The sequence below is a fragment of the Sminthopsis crassicaudata genome, chromosome 2 (genome assembly GCF_048593235.1).
Source record: "Sminthopsis crassicaudata isolate SCR6 chromosome 2, ASM4859323v1, whole genome shotgun sequence".
In the NCBI taxonomy this organism is placed as follows: Eukaryota; Metazoa; Chordata; class Mammalia; order Dasyuromorphia; family Dasyuridae; genus Sminthopsis; species Sminthopsis crassicaudata.
The window spans coordinates 334,624,093-334,638,959 of record NC_133618.1 but is presented as its reverse complement, the minus strand read 5'-3'; the positions used below and the strand labels follow the sequence as shown (position 1 = coordinate 334,638,959).

Here is a 14,867-nt window from a genome sequence, read left to right as displayed (position 1 = left end):
AAAAGGTGACACTTGAATCCAGGTTCCTTGGATCAAAGGCCAATTTTCTACCCATTGTACTACACATAAGACAAAATAAATTTCAAGTAATTCCCAGCCCATTTTGAAGGAAGATTTTCTCTGGAAAAAATTTTTAAGCGATCGCATATTGGAAACCCTATGTTGTGTTTAAATACAAAACTGAAAATGTAAAATTCTAGAATTCAAAAATCAAAGCACAATCAACTTTAGATCAACTTGATCACCTCCTGGAGCCTGTTTTTCATTTGTAAAATTAGATGAACAAAATCCCTGAGGTATTTTTCCCATGAGATTTCTGATTCTAATGAAAAAGGGTAACTTATTCCTTCCCATATTTCTCCTTAACTCTACAAATTAAGTGTGCTTTAAAATAAAACAAATTTGCTTTATGGCATTTCCAGACACCGGAAACCTGGTCAATGAACGTCTCTCTCTAGATCTGAAAGTGCTTTTCTCCCAGCCCCTCCGTACTTTCAGATGTGGGACTGCTCAGTCCTCGATGGTTGCAGCAGCATGGGATAGCGGCCTCGATGCACCGCCCATGGTTTGGCGTGGTCTTCAGGGCGGGCGGAAAAAGGAAGAACCCGGGAAAAGTAAGAGAGGATGGCCCTGGCACACAAAGCCCGGAAGCCGGCCGGCCCAGCAGACCCGGGTGCTGGGTCATCATTCCGAGAGGCCTCCGTGTGGAGGGAGTGGGGGGTGTCACAGAGCTCCCCAGACGCAGCGACCACACCCCCCGCGGGGCCCTTCCCTGGAGCCCACGAGGCCCGGGCGGCCGCAGCCGAACCGTCTCCCTCCCAGACCCACCTCAACGTGAGCGCCTCTCCCCTCCCCACGCAGCAGCCTTTGCCACGCCACGAGGCCAACGCGACTGCTGGTGCCGGGCGGGACGGGGCGACTGCTTCCCGCGCGAGCAAGGGCCCAACCAGAGAGGATGGCTGGGGGTGGCCGTCCCGGGGCTTCCACTCTCTTGCCTCTCCTCGCCCAAGTGAATGGGAAGGAAATAAAGAGAGGAAGGAGTTACCTGAAATATATGTGTGAGGGTCCCGAAACAGGTCCCCGCGCCGATCTCTACACTCCAGGAGATGCCCAGAAGTCGGGCCGCACCAGAACCTGCCGCCGCCGCCGCTTCCCCTCAGCGTGCGTTGACGCCGGGCCTTCTGCGCCTGCGCGGTCACCCCTCACCCTTTACGCAGGCGTGGACGTCGGCGAGACCCTTTTTTTTTTTTTTCCCCTTTATTTAACCATAGAGTCTTAGTCTTCCCGGGAAGGAGGGGGCGCTGGGGAAGTGGTTAGAGTGCTGACCATGAGGAAAGGGGAAAATACACATTTCCTCGCTCCTTCTTATTTTTTACCAAGGAAATCGCTCAGAACGGGTGTCAAAACCCGACTCCCTTTCTTGTATTAATAAACTGCTACCAAAATCTTCCCGACTGTAAGGTAGCGCTGTGGGGAAAGTCGGAGCGGAAGCAGATGTTATCTTTTTTTTTTCTCTCTTGGTCCCGCCTTTTCATCACACAGGTTGTCCCTAGTACACTCGCCGCGGGAGGAGGGGGAGAATTAGAAGGGAGGGGTCAAAGGCGTTTGAAGTTTCTTGTTTTTGAGGTGTCCGAACTGATAACTAACATCCGGGAATATTCTCTCTTCCCCCTTTTCTCCTTTTTCCCCTTTCCCCCCTCTCCCTGGCAGTAGCGGACGGAACCGGAAAGGAGTTACCCGAGGCTGCTTCCGCTTAGCCTGAGGGGGCGGGGGGGGGGGAAGGTGATCAGGTGACCTTTTCCAGCTGACTGTATGAGGAGTAGAAAGAAGGTGGTGGAGGCTAGCTGTAGCGCCTGGCGGCTTTGAAGTGATAGGCCTAAGGACCGAGCTCCCGCCACCGGACAACGATTGTCAAGATGTCTGGCAAAGACCGCATCGATATCTTCCCTTCGCGAATGTGAGTGACATTGATGAGCTAAGGGGCTTCTCGTTCTGAGCGTCCTCGTGCCCTCCTCCCCCCCTTCCTCCCCCCCTCCCCCGCCTGTTTCCCTCATAGACTGCTTTCCCCAATACCTCAGCAGCACCTCCTCATCTCAGTGCCTGATTACTTATTTCTCAGGGCGCTCTCAAGGTCCTCTCCTTGAAACCTAGGATCAAGATGCATTGATTCTCTTTATACCATTCCCCTTATGTGATCGAGGGAGGGAGAAAGACGCCCCAGTTCTGGGCCCCCTACGTACTTTGTGGGACAGAAGGCTTGTTTTCGAAACCACAGTTCCCCCCATCTGTGCCAATCCCGAGGCCGACCTCTCGAAGTCTTGTAAATCAGCGGGAGGAACAATGGGTCATTCTATAAATCACTTAAACTTTATTTTCATTAACTTGCCATTAACTTGGCAGGCCATAAGGATAAGGTAATTTTTTCCGCCCCTTTCTGGTTCTTACAAAGGGTCAAGGAAAAAAAAAGGAAAAGTATAGAGTGGTGTAGTGGAAAGAGTTCGGGATTTGGAGTTCAAACCCTAATTCAGCTGCTTACTAATTTTGTGGTCTTGCATAGGTCACTTACCTCTCTGAGCCTCAATCTACTTATATTAAGTTTTTACTATATGTGGGGAAGGCATTAAGATTATTAACTTGAAGAGTTTCTGCTATTTTTTCTGAGTTTCTTCGTTAGAAGTTTCTATTCCGATAAAATTATAGGCCAATCAAAAAAAAAATGTGGGATGGGGCTTGTATTCTATTGGGGAATAACTGCAAGTGCATAAATATGCATTAAACATAGAACAACATGAAACAGACGGAGAAAGTGTAAATTATTTTATTGATAGTGGGAAGTTTGGACTGACTTAAAGTACAATTTACAGTCACAGATTGCTGTTTGGAGTGAGTACCAGAAGGTATCTGAGTACCTACACACTTTTCCAGGTCCACACAGTTAGTGTTTCATACAAGACTTCATTTCACTCATTGAATTACTGCTAAGCTGTTAAGATTTATCGGGGCCAAGAGGATAGATGACTACTAGCTGGGACATCTCCCCTTCTTATCCCCTCCCCCCAAAAAGTATTGAGTACAAATCTAGTCTTAGACACTCACTTAGCTTTATGACCCTATATTTAAGTTTAGTTTGCTTCAGTTTCCTTATCTCTTAAGTGGGAACATTTTCCAAGATTGTAGTGAGGATCAGTATGAGATAATATTTGTTAAGGGTTTATCACTATTTTCGGCACATAAATAGATACTGTATAAATGTTAGTTGTTATTGTTATTATTTGAGGTTAATTCACAATATATCCAAAATGCTTAGCTGTCCTTCTTTGGATATAAGAAAAATAAATACAGGCTACTTCAGGGAGAATTAGGAAAAACTTTTTCTTCTAAGATTTTTAAGTGCCTGAGATAATCAGGGAATGTGTTCTAGGCATGGGAAATTAGCATGAACAGAAGAATGTTTTGTGTGAGGCCATTTTAGAGTGCTTACTAGGGAACAGGTTGAAGTCAATTTGTAAATGGCTTTAAGTTTGTTTTGGAACTATGAGAGTTAACTTATTCATAAAACCTACTAGGTCTTCCACCTCTATGATATTGGCCTCTACTGCAGAGAATCCAAGCTAGAATTTGGGACAACTAGAACACTAAGCTTGGTGTCAGGAAGACTTGAGCTCAAATTTTGGACTCACTTTATCTCTGTTTACCTCAGTTTCTTCAACTTTAAAATAACAGCAGGTGTCTCAACGGGATATGTTGTGAGGCTCACATGAAATAATAATTGTAAAGCCTCTAGCATGGTGCCTGGCATATCATAAGCATTATGTAGATGTTAGCTCTTATCATTATCATTTATTATTACTAGTATTTTCTGGTGAGTATCCTACTTATCCCTTTCTATACCATGGTGAAGTATTTGCTTAATTTCACAGAATATTAATACTGGAAAGTATTAATAGTCAAGTTCATTTTATAGATTAGAAGATGAAAGATCAGAGTAGTGACTTACTCAATATCATGTATTCTAAGGTAAACAGGATTTTTCATTCGGAGACAAGTGATCTTACAACTGTAATATAATTTTCTGCCTTTTTTTGGGGGGGTAAGATGACGTTTGATCAATACTTAAGTGTATATGAAAAAAAGAAAAATAGTAATTTTAGAAAGTTCTTCTTAAGCAAGTTTTAAAAGTCAGAAAATGAAGTCCCCTAAAAGGCCAGAATAATACACTGCACTTTTTAAATGTGCAGTTTTTTGTTAGAGAAAATTATACCTTTGATCACCCTTCTCTTTGTAGTTAGAACTAGATTGAATTGTAGTTGTTTCTTCTTTAGTTTCCAAGGTATCTACATTTTTTAAATTAGTAGCATGAAATATGATGATTCAAGACAGTTCCAATAAATGTGGGATAGAAAATGCTATCCATGTCCAGAAAAAGAAATACAGAGACTGAATGTGGGTCAAAGCATAAGTATTTTCACTTTTTTTCGTTTGTTTGCTTTTTTCTTGATCTGATTTTTCTTGTACAACATGACAAATATGAAAATATGTTTAAAAGAATTGCACATGTTTAACCTATATCAGATTACTGGCTATCCTGGGAAGGGCATAAGGAAGGGAAGGAAGGAGAAAAATTGGGAACACAAAGTCTTACAAAAATGAATGTTATATTTGGAAAAATAAAATACTATTAAGGAAAAGAGGGGGGGTTGTGGCATGAAAGTAGGCTTCTTCAGTTTTAGACTAGCTAGTGGTGTGGTTGTGGACATTTCTGCATGATGGGTATGCATATGGAATTGCTGATGAGAAAAACACAGTAATCTATTAGCACATTAATTTTTCCATGGACTAGCAGCAGACATTTTGTCAGAGTCAGATGTCTTTGATTCAACTGGAAATAAAGCCATCATTATATGAGCTGAAGGCCACAGTTAAAAGTGGGTGTAAATTGCTGTGAAATTGAGAGATTTCATTTTGAAAATCCGAGCTGCTCAAAATAAAGAACAATATACACATTTGTAACTGAAAGTAATGGGAAAGTTGCTGAAGTTACAGTCCATAGAGATCTGAATTCAAATTCCACTTAAATTAGTAGATAAAATGGATAAGGTCATATTTTTCTGAGCCTCAATTTCTCCATCTGCAACTTAGGGAATACCTCTGATACCTTCTTCACAGATTTCTTATGAGATTACATATAAATAGATATTAGCTATTCTTAATCATTGCATTGTGTTGTGAAATGCTGCTGTTAGTACCTTCACCCACTCTTGACAGAAAAATAAAAATAATCTGTTAAAATGTTAAAGTTTTGTGATAGTCTTAGTATTTTATTTTAAGTAAAGCATCTATGAATGATATTTAAGAGTTAGAGTGGACGTTAGGTCCATCCATTTTGCAGATAAAAATAATCATAACTAGCATTTATTAGTGCCAGTTATGTGTTCAGGTATTGTGTGGAGTGTTGTGTTTTTAAAAATTATTTTTAACAAATATCAACACATTTGATCTTCACAACAATCCTGGGAAGTTGATATTTAATATTATCCCCTTAAAGAGTTTAATGACTTTCCTAAGACTACATACTCAGCCATTTATTGGTAAAGTCTAGAGTTCAACCCAGAAACTCAGATCTTGTGTTATTTTCACTAGTGAAAATAACTGTACACACCAGTAAAGAAGGAATTCAGTTCAAAGTAAGGTCCTGTGCTTAAAGAGTTTGTTTGAAGAGAAATAGTAAAAACTTATGTGTTTTGAAATTTTTTTTAGGCTTTTGGCAAAACTACCTTTTGCTTTTAAGAAGTTTTAATAGAAGTTTCTTCTGAGTATCTCCACTTCTCTTGATAACTGGATAGCTATATATTGATTCAGTATACAACTACAACAATCTTATGTTTTGTACTTTTAAAATGTTGACTAGAGAAATTCCTAGAATTTGGGACTTTGGAAAGCAAAAAAAGTTTTCTAGTGCTATCTCACTTTCATTTCTCTCTTTCCTTTAAATTACAAACTCTTCCTTCTTCCATTACCTCATAATTCCCCTGAAGTCAGATTTTTGTCTCTTGTAGTGCTTAAAATTGCTTTTCTTTATCTTTGCCCTTTATGACATCTGACTAATTTCTCCTTGAATTTCTTGTCTATCTGGGTAAGCCTCCAGTAAACAAACTACTTTAGAGTTTGGAGAAAAAAGAATTTTGCTAGACTATCTATGTTAAGATGTTTCTTTCAACAAAGATTATAAGGCAGCTTTGTAGTTTCTTGTATCAAAAGGTGAAATCATGTTTGGAATAGTTTTGATTGTGAATATAAACAGGGTGGTTAGTGAATTGTACACACACAGATGATTAACTCCTGCTCTGGCAAGAAACTGAACCAGTCCTGGCTGGCAGGACCTAGTGTTGAGCTAGTCCATTTTATAAAGTTGGAAATGATAATTAATTCCGTTAAAAGAAACAAACTTTAAAGACACCTTGAATTATTCTCTTTATGATATAAAGAAGTCAATCTCCTGGGTGCTTCTCACCTCTGTTTATAAGATTCACATTTTTCTTATTTATTCAAGAACTTAGTCTATGACATTTTCCTTTTAGTATCACTGGTTATACTGGTTACTGTTCTCATTAAAGCTAATAATGATTCCAATAGTATTTCTGTTTGTTTTTTGAAAAGCAGTAGAAGAAAAAAACTAAGATATTTTGGATTTCAATATTTATGTCACATGCGACAGCTTAGGATCATTCATTTAAAGCTAGAAGGGACCTTAAAGGTCATCTAATCCAACTCCCTTACTTTATAAATGAGGTCATCTTATACAGTGCCCTAACTTTACAGATGAGGAAACTGAGGCTGGAGAAGGGAAATGACTTGCTAAACATGTATAATTTCTCACATGAAACAATTTGAGTCCTTAGGTTGTATAATTGATTACTGATCTTGCATGTTAATGATTTTAATAATAAAAATTTCTCATTCAAATGATAGAATTAAAATAATTTTTAGTATTATTTTCTTTTAAATTAATATTTAGTTTTGAGAAGAATGGGATGGAAAATGCCATATAATTTTAACTTTTTAATTAGACATCTTCATATTAAACATCTATTAGTACTTACAATACGTTTCTTTAGAATCTTAAAAATTAAATATATTATGTTTGATATTCAGAGTCCTAACCAAAAATCTTCAAGCATTCTATAGTGATTTTAAAAATACCCTTTTGCAGTTGAAAATTTTTGCACAGAAAACATAATTTATTAAACAGAATGATTTCGTTTAAACTAGGCTGGCATTAAAAAACAAGACTCTTATTTACATTCTATCACAGCTATGCAGAACTAATTGCAGATGCAAGAGCTCAAGTATTTTCAATTCAAATTTAGTCTTTTTCCCATTTTAAATATGGCATGTTTACAGGCTGGCTGCATAGCATTCTTAGCATCTTATAAGAAATATGGACTTACAGAATTAGAAAAGTCAATTAAACTTGCACACACAAGCAACTTTATTTAGATATCATAGCATCATTGGGCTTATATCCCAAAGAAATACTGAGGAGGGGAAAGGGAGCTTAGCTGTATGTGCCAAAATGTTTGTGGCAGCTCTTTTTATAGTAGCTAGAAACTGGAAGATGAATGGATGTCCATCAATTGGAGAATGGTTGGGTAAATTATGGTATATGAAGGTTATGGAATATTATTGCTCTGTAAGAAATGACCAGCAGGAGGAATACAGAGAGGCTTGGAGAGACTTACATCAACTGATGCTGAGTGAAATGAATAGAACCAGAAGATCGCTGTATACTTCATTGTTGTATGAAGATGTATTCTGATGGAAGTGGACATCTTCAACATAAAGAAGATCCAACTCACTTCCAGTTGATCAATGATGGACAGAAACAGCTACACTCAGAGAAGGAACACTGGGAAGTGAATGTAAATTGTTAGCACTACTGTCTATCTACCCAGGTTACTTATACCTTCGGAATCTAATACTTAATGTGCAACAAGAAAATGGTATTTACACACATATATTGTATCTAGGTTATATTGTAACACATATAAAATGTATGGGATTGCCTGTCATCGAGGGGAGGGAGTAGAGGGAGGGAGGGGATAATTTGGAAAAATGAATACAAGGGATAATGTTATTTAAAAAAAAAAAAAAATAGATACCATAGCATCAAAGTGGACTAGAATGTAATTTTGCCAGTTTATATGAGAAATATTTGTGCCTGATCTTGTTCTCTTAAATAATATTAAAAATGTTCTTTAATTTACTTTCTACTGAAATTAGGGCACAGACCATTATGAAAGCTCGATTAAAAGGAGCACAAACAGGACGAAACCTCCTAAAGAAAAAATCTGATGCTTTGACTCTTCGATTTAGGCAGATCTTAAGGAAGATCATTGAGGTAGGATGGGTTTTGTTTTTGATCAGGAGTTTGTTTTTAGAAGATTATGAAGATTCAGTATACTTTAATTTATCTTTAATATTATTTCGTGACTTGAACATCTTACTTTTCATAAGAGTAAAGGGAAAGAACATGAAAGATGAATTTTTGCTTTTTATTTATTGGGGAATGGTTTGAGAAAGGAGTATTGAAATGTCAAATTTCAAAAGCATCTGTGGAAATTATTTATCATTATGTATTCCCATTTTCCATGCATATGGTTAAATTTGAAAATTGGTTCTTCATAAAATTTATGCTTCTACCTTGTTGCAGTAAAGCAATAGGGACTGTGGATATAGAATTTAGTATACAGTATCAAATATAATTCTGTGTTAGCTGGCATGATAATTGCTTTTAACATGGAGAGCTTTAATAGGAAATTACTATGATATAAAAATGCAACAGTAAAACAATTTTTACATTTTTTTATTTTTTGCTGATATTTTTATTTCTATTTTTTATAAATCAAGCACTTGAAACTAAAATGAGAATAAATATTTTGGCCCTGATGTTATTATATGACACAGAATGCATAGCATTATAGAGAACCAAGCTGGTAGCATGGTACAGTGTAAAAAAAAACCAGTGACTCAGTGTTCAGGCAGACTTTGGTTAAATTCTTTACTGTGTCACTTTGATCACTACCAGTGCGGTACCTAAACAAATTACCAGCTCCTGGCCTCAATCTGAACTAAAGGACCCTTAAAGTCCCTTTTTGCTCTGATTTTATCACAGACTAAATCTTTCCTATAAGCAACTTATTTTTATCCATGTTTGATTTGTATTTTTGACAGACCAAAATGCTGATGGGTGAAGTGATGCGAGAAGCTGCTTTCTCACTTGCTGAAGCCAAATTCACTGCTGGTGACTTTAGGTGAGAAAATCTACAGAAGATATTAAGTTAAACATAAGTAGTGTGAGGTTCTCTGGAACCACCGTCTGATAGTAATTTGGAATAAACCTGGATTTTGTGAATAGACTGGTATTCTAAAGGTAGAACTATGAGACTCTATTAAGACAGAGGCTTATGTTTGCAACCTGGCTTTGCCTTTAATTGACTGGTGACAAGCCTGTTTTCTCATCTAGGCACTTTGGCCTAAAAAATAACTAAATTTCTTTTGGTGTTCACAAACTATCATGCCAAATAATACTCTGTAATTTAATTTTTGTAATTCATTAAATAGTTACATACCCTCCTTGCAGTTACTATTACCAGTCTGTCCTAGGCCCAACAGAGTACCTTTGACCACTGACCTTTGCAGTGTCAACTCTACCTGGCTCACCTCCTCTGAGGCCTTCAAAGGTCTCTGGCCACGATTTCTTGAATCTATAGTTTAATAAGTGATATAGCTCGCTCAAGAACAGTCACGTGTAATCTTAAAAGCCTTTAGTAAACTATTATTTATATTTTTTAATTTAGTGAATAATTCTAACAGGATAGCTACCCAATAACTGACCTTTAGAACAGATGGTATCCTGAGAATTGAATAAATAAGATTGAATAGAAGTATAGAATGGTAAAGGGATAAGGGTTTATTATAACAATTTATATATTTTATAAGGAAATTTGGGAATTTTACTAATTGCTATTTTCCTGTCTTAACAAAATTTATAGCATTTCATTTAGATAAGATTCAGGATAGAACTGTAAGGCATTTTTTAATTGGTTTGTTAATGACCAAATCTTGTGAGAAAATTTTTAAGTTCTGTACATAATTATAGACATAATATTCATTTTATTTCCAAAATTACTATTTGTTTTAGTTTTGGGGGTTTTGGGGGAGGGTTGTTTTTTATTAAAAAATAATAATGTTCATTATCTATTCTTGGAAGCTATCCCCTGGCAGAAGGAGAAATTTGGCCTCATTCTTCTGACTATTGTTATTCAGTAATTAATGTTAAGCCCCAATCTGTACTCTTCCTTCTCTCATTCATAGTTTCATATAGTGTAAGAATTAGAACTAATGGGTTCCTTTAGGTTAATTTTCTCATTAAAACATAGCAAAAAAATTTTTTTTCATTTAATATCTTTTTGTTGTCGTTCTGTAGTACCACTGTTATTCAGAATGTGAACAAAGCCCAAGTGAAGATTAGAGCAAAGAAAGATAATGTAGCAGGTAAGACTTCTTAGAAATCTCTAAAGACATGATAAAAATTACTCAATTGAACTGTTTGCCAACCAGACTTCAGTTTTACTCAGAATTAGATTAATTTCCACCAGCATTCAATAAAGTAAAAGACAATGCCTTGTCTACTTTAACTGATATGGCCATTCAATTAGGAACCAGAAGAGTTTGGAAGGTGAAAGTCCTATGAATATTTATGAAAGGGGAAAACTTCAGTAGCTGGCTAGTTCAAAAACCCACTTATGTGATTTTTGAGAATTTGGCAAAAATGAAAAAGATTCCAAGTGAAGATAATTACATTATTTTTTCCTATATTATTTTTACAAATGTTAACAAACTTATATTTATAGGTGTCACCTTGCCAGTATTTGAACATTATCAAGAAGGGGCTGACAGTAAGTAGTAAATTATTTGTCTTTTGTTGCCTGTATACTGTACAGTTGGATAATTCTGATTCTTCCAAAATAAATGTAGTTAACGAGCAAATTGTAGGATGGAACTCCTTGGAGATAACCATTCTATCTTTATTTTTATAATGGTTCCTGACACAGAAAATTTTAAGTGTTATTGAGCCATCACTTTGTGTTGTATACATTAGGGGGAGAGAAAACTTAAATGTGTACTTCATCAAATTATAAGTACCTATTATGTAAAACATGGACAAGGTAATTTACAAAAAGCTAAGACATCAGCCCTCTTAATTCTGTTACATTTCTTGGAATTGAAAGAAAACCCCATTTCTCTCTTCAGTACATGCTTTTTGATTTGGTCACATTGTAGTTTGCTAAATGGTTGAATGCTGTTTCAGCCTCTTGATAGTTATGATATTTACTGTTCTTAGGACAGAAATAAGAAGAAAAGTATTGATTTTACATTTTTATAGTAATGCTTTTTCACTCATTATTTCAGGTTATGAATTGACTGGTTTGGCCAGAGGTGGGGAACAGCTGGCCAAACTGAAGAGAAATTATGCTAAAGCAGTGGAGCTGCTGGTGGAACTAGCATCCCTGCAGGTCAGTATAAGTGTTAGGAAGACAAGTTCAGTTTCTAGTTGTTGAATCTTGAACCAAAATACCATCAAAGATATGGTACTTTAACGTTTTGAGAACCTGAGTAAATAGGAAACAAATCTTAAGATTTGCTAATTTAAGATGAAATGACTTGTCAGCTGAACTCTCTAATATTTTTTATTATAAAGGTATTTTACTGATATAATTGATAAGGCTTCATGTTAAACATAGGAAAGTGGCATCTAAAAGACCACAATAATTTTTTTTAATTCCAAAAAGACTTTTTTTTTTTTTTTTTTTAACTAATATGTGTACATATCCCTTTACCATTATTCCTCTTAGTTGTCTGTATCTTTTCTTAACATGCTTAATTGACCTACTTGAAATGATCTAATTTTAGAGGTAAATTATTCAAAGTAAAAGTGGAATAATGTTAATTCAATAGAATCCCAATTTCTATTAGAAATTCACACTTTAAGAACATCTCAAGAAAAAGATTTGTTTTCAAAAAATTTGTTCCAGCATTTGGAGATTGAGCCAGATGAATTGATTATACTGGTTATGAGAAAAAATTTACCTATTTTTAATTTGTTTCCTTGTCTTAGACATCATTTGTTACACTGGATGAGGCCATTAAAATAACAAACAGACGGGTGAATGCCATTGAACATGGTGAGTATGAGCAGCTATAGAAAAAGTAGTATTGGAAAAGAAACAGTATTGGAACCCATTCTATATGCAGGAAGAGTTTCTAAGGTGTTCTGTGTTTCTTTAATTCTTTACAATATACATATCCTGATTCTTCATATCACTCTTCACATATTATTCTGTGTGTGTGATATTTATTTTCATGATACTCATTTATATCACAGTAATATTCCCTTTTTAAAAACTATTTTCAGTCAATAAGCATCTACTTGTGCTGCTGTAAGTATTTTTGGGGAAAAAATTTTTTGTCATTGACTTTAAGGTGTGTGCCATGGAATCAATGGATATGGACACTGAAGTCATTTTGTTTTCTAGAATTAAATTTCAACTTTTCTTGTTTGATTGCTTGGTCTTTACATGGCCTTTTGTTTAAGGAATTCAAAGCTTTAATTTTTCTCAAATTTTACTAGGTCTTTTCTAGGTAGGGAAAGAGCAAATATTCATATCTTCAAATGAGTGAACTGATACCCTCAAAAGAAAAGTGATTTCCATGAACCTTAGTGTTGTAATGGATTTTATATTTTTAAACTTTTTTTATATGAATTATTATAACACCAACATTTTATTGAGAGAACATGTGGAGATTATGCCTTTTTATGTCTTGTTATGTCTTTTATTACTCTAGTGATCATTCCCCGGATTGAACGTACACTTACTTACATCATCACAGAACTGGACGAAAGAGAACGTGAAGAGTTTTATAGGTTTGTTGGGCTTGGCACTCAATGAATTGGGGACATAACTACTATTAACAAGATACATTTGCTGCCTTTTAGCCCTTTCAGTTCAGTTTTTGATTTTCTAAATAGGAAGCATAAGGGTACTGTTGAAAAACAAGAACTTTTACTTTGAAGGTTGATATGCTTCCTTAGACATAGTCTCTTCTTGTAACCTGAGTGGGAGAGGTAGGTATAGATTTGGAACTGCAGCTCCATCTTCATATCCTGGTTTTTGCATTTGTTGTATATATGGCCTTGAGCTAGTCATTGAACTTCTCTTAGCCCAATTGGAAAATTAGGTAGTTGGGGAAAAAAAAAAAAAAGACCTCTGGAGGCCCTTACAGCTTTAACCTATGGTTTTGTCATTGGTAAGAAGTTGAAAATGCTTTCTCACAAGTACCTGTCACTTTAAATCACTGAAATGAAGGGCATGTTATCATCATCTGGATCCTGGGGAAAGTTCTATGTGTTACTGGGAACAGAGAAGGAAGATAAGATACCTAAAGCAATTCTTGAACAGTATAGTATATATAATGAGATGTCGGTTCTATAGGACATTTGAGGAGAAGACAGGGAGTGCTGGAGTACTCAAGGAAGCCTTGTTGATGGAGGAGGGGCTTTGAGAATACTGAGTTTTTCTTTGACAATGTAGATGTATTTGTAGTGGATCGTTGCCATTATTGGATGCTTTTAGAACTATAATATTTAGGGAGAATATTCTTAACCATGAACTTAGATGGAAGAAATACATTTTTACTTCAGTGTATTTACTAAATTTGCTTTGTTGTGTTTATTTTAAAATTTTATGAAGAGGAGGAGTCTATTGGTTTCTCCATGTTGCTAAAAGGGTTTTAACACACACACAAAAAGAATATTTAGACTCATGTGATCTGAAATTTTAAATTTAAATTTAGATGACTTACAAGAGATCTCTAGTTAATATGTTTAAGATATAATTTCATATGTGAATGTTAGAAGCTTCAACTTCTGCTGAAATTACTTTTTACAGAATTAAAAGAGTATTCTAGAATTATTTCAGTATGTGTTTATCATTCTTGTTAGAAAATGAGGGGAAGGGAGTAGTAGAAGGCAGGTTGTTGGCAGAAATAATGTTTGGTGTTGAGTAGCTTCTAGAAAAATTCTTCTTCCTCTCCAGGTTAAAGAAAATACAGGAGAAAAAGAAGGTTCTTAAAGAGAAAACAGAAAAAGAATTGGAGTTACGGAAAGCAGCTGGAGAAGTGTTGGAGCCTGCTAATTTGTTGGCTGAAGAGAAAGATGAAGATCTTCTGTTTGAATAGTCCTTTGTGATTCTATAGTCTTCTTTGAGACCTTGGTCTTGTAGTTTTCTTATAATACATGGCATCCAGGTTCTTTTTGTAATGGGGCTATTTGTTTTAGCCCAAGAGTTCCACTAGTTGATATTAAGTTATTGGGATTATTTGGAGAGATCATGATTATATCAGTCATTTGTAGGACATATCACTACTTTAGTGGTAATTGACTGGCCCAGGAACCTGTAGAACTATGACCTATTGATATTTTTCCCCTTTTTGGTCTGTATATGTAATCAGAGTTGTGGTGTTTAATGCTCTAATCATATTTGAAAAACATTCCTTTAAAAATAGAAGTGATTCATGCTGATATGTAGCCTGACTCCTCCATACACAGCCATTGTTTTGATCTTTCAACCTCTGCTTTTGTCACCATGGTGCTTCAATTTAGTATCATGTGAATAGCATCACATATTTTTCCTTGCATGGCTAGTCTCAGTCCTATGGAAGAAGACTTTCCCCTCCATTATGGAAGAAATTCTGCCAATTCCTGTGTAACTATAGTATAAGCAGAGTAAAAAAAAAATTTAAAATGA

At 35.9% G+C, this 14,867-nt stretch overlaps 2 protein-coding genes across 3 annotated transcripts in view; one reads left to right on the top strand and one right to left on the bottom strand.

Moving 5' to 3' along the window:
* EIF2S1 (eukaryotic translation initiation factor 2 subunit alpha) overlaps positions 1-1,188 on the bottom strand; it is a 19,974-nt gene extending 18,786 nt beyond the window's left edge. The window contains exon 1 of one of the 2 annotated variants that reach the window (XM_074290436.1): positions 1,046-1,188. The gene's annotated coding sequence lies outside the window, so the exon portion shown is untranslated. Of the gene's footprint in view, positions 1-492; positions 755-1,045 lie in introns of those variants that run through there. The other variant, XM_074290437.1, reaches the window with a different exon arrangement.
* ATP6V1D (ATPase H+ transporting V1 subunit D) lies at positions 767-14,867 on the top strand. Its single transcript, XM_074290438.1, has 10 exons — positions 767-834; positions 1,711-1,957; positions 8,281-8,398; positions 9,232-9,311; positions 10,487-10,554; positions 10,914-10,958; positions 11,473-11,576; positions 12,179-12,245; positions 12,907-12,985; positions 14,157-14,867. Exons 2-10 carry the CDS (start codon positions 1,917-1,919, stop codon positions 14,296-14,298), a joined length of 744 nt encoding a protein of 247 aa, XP_074146539.1. The 5' UTR covers positions 767-834; positions 1,711-1,916; the 3' UTR covers positions 14,299-14,867.

Bases quoted from the DNA above. Each gene is read 5' to 3' on its own strand.
- ATP6V1D (XM_074290438.1), top strand. From the start codon at position 1,917: ATGTCTGGCAAAGACCGCATCGATATCTTCCCTTCGCGAAT. The intron at 9,312-10,486 runs GTGAGAAAATCT...GTCGTTCTGTAG, and splicing joins TTCACTGCTGGTGACTTTAG to TACCACTGTTATTCAGAATG. The intron at 12,986-14,156 runs GTTTGTTGGGCT...CTTCCTCTCCAG, and splicing joins GAACGTGAAGAGTTTTATAG to GTTAAAGAAAATACAGGAGA.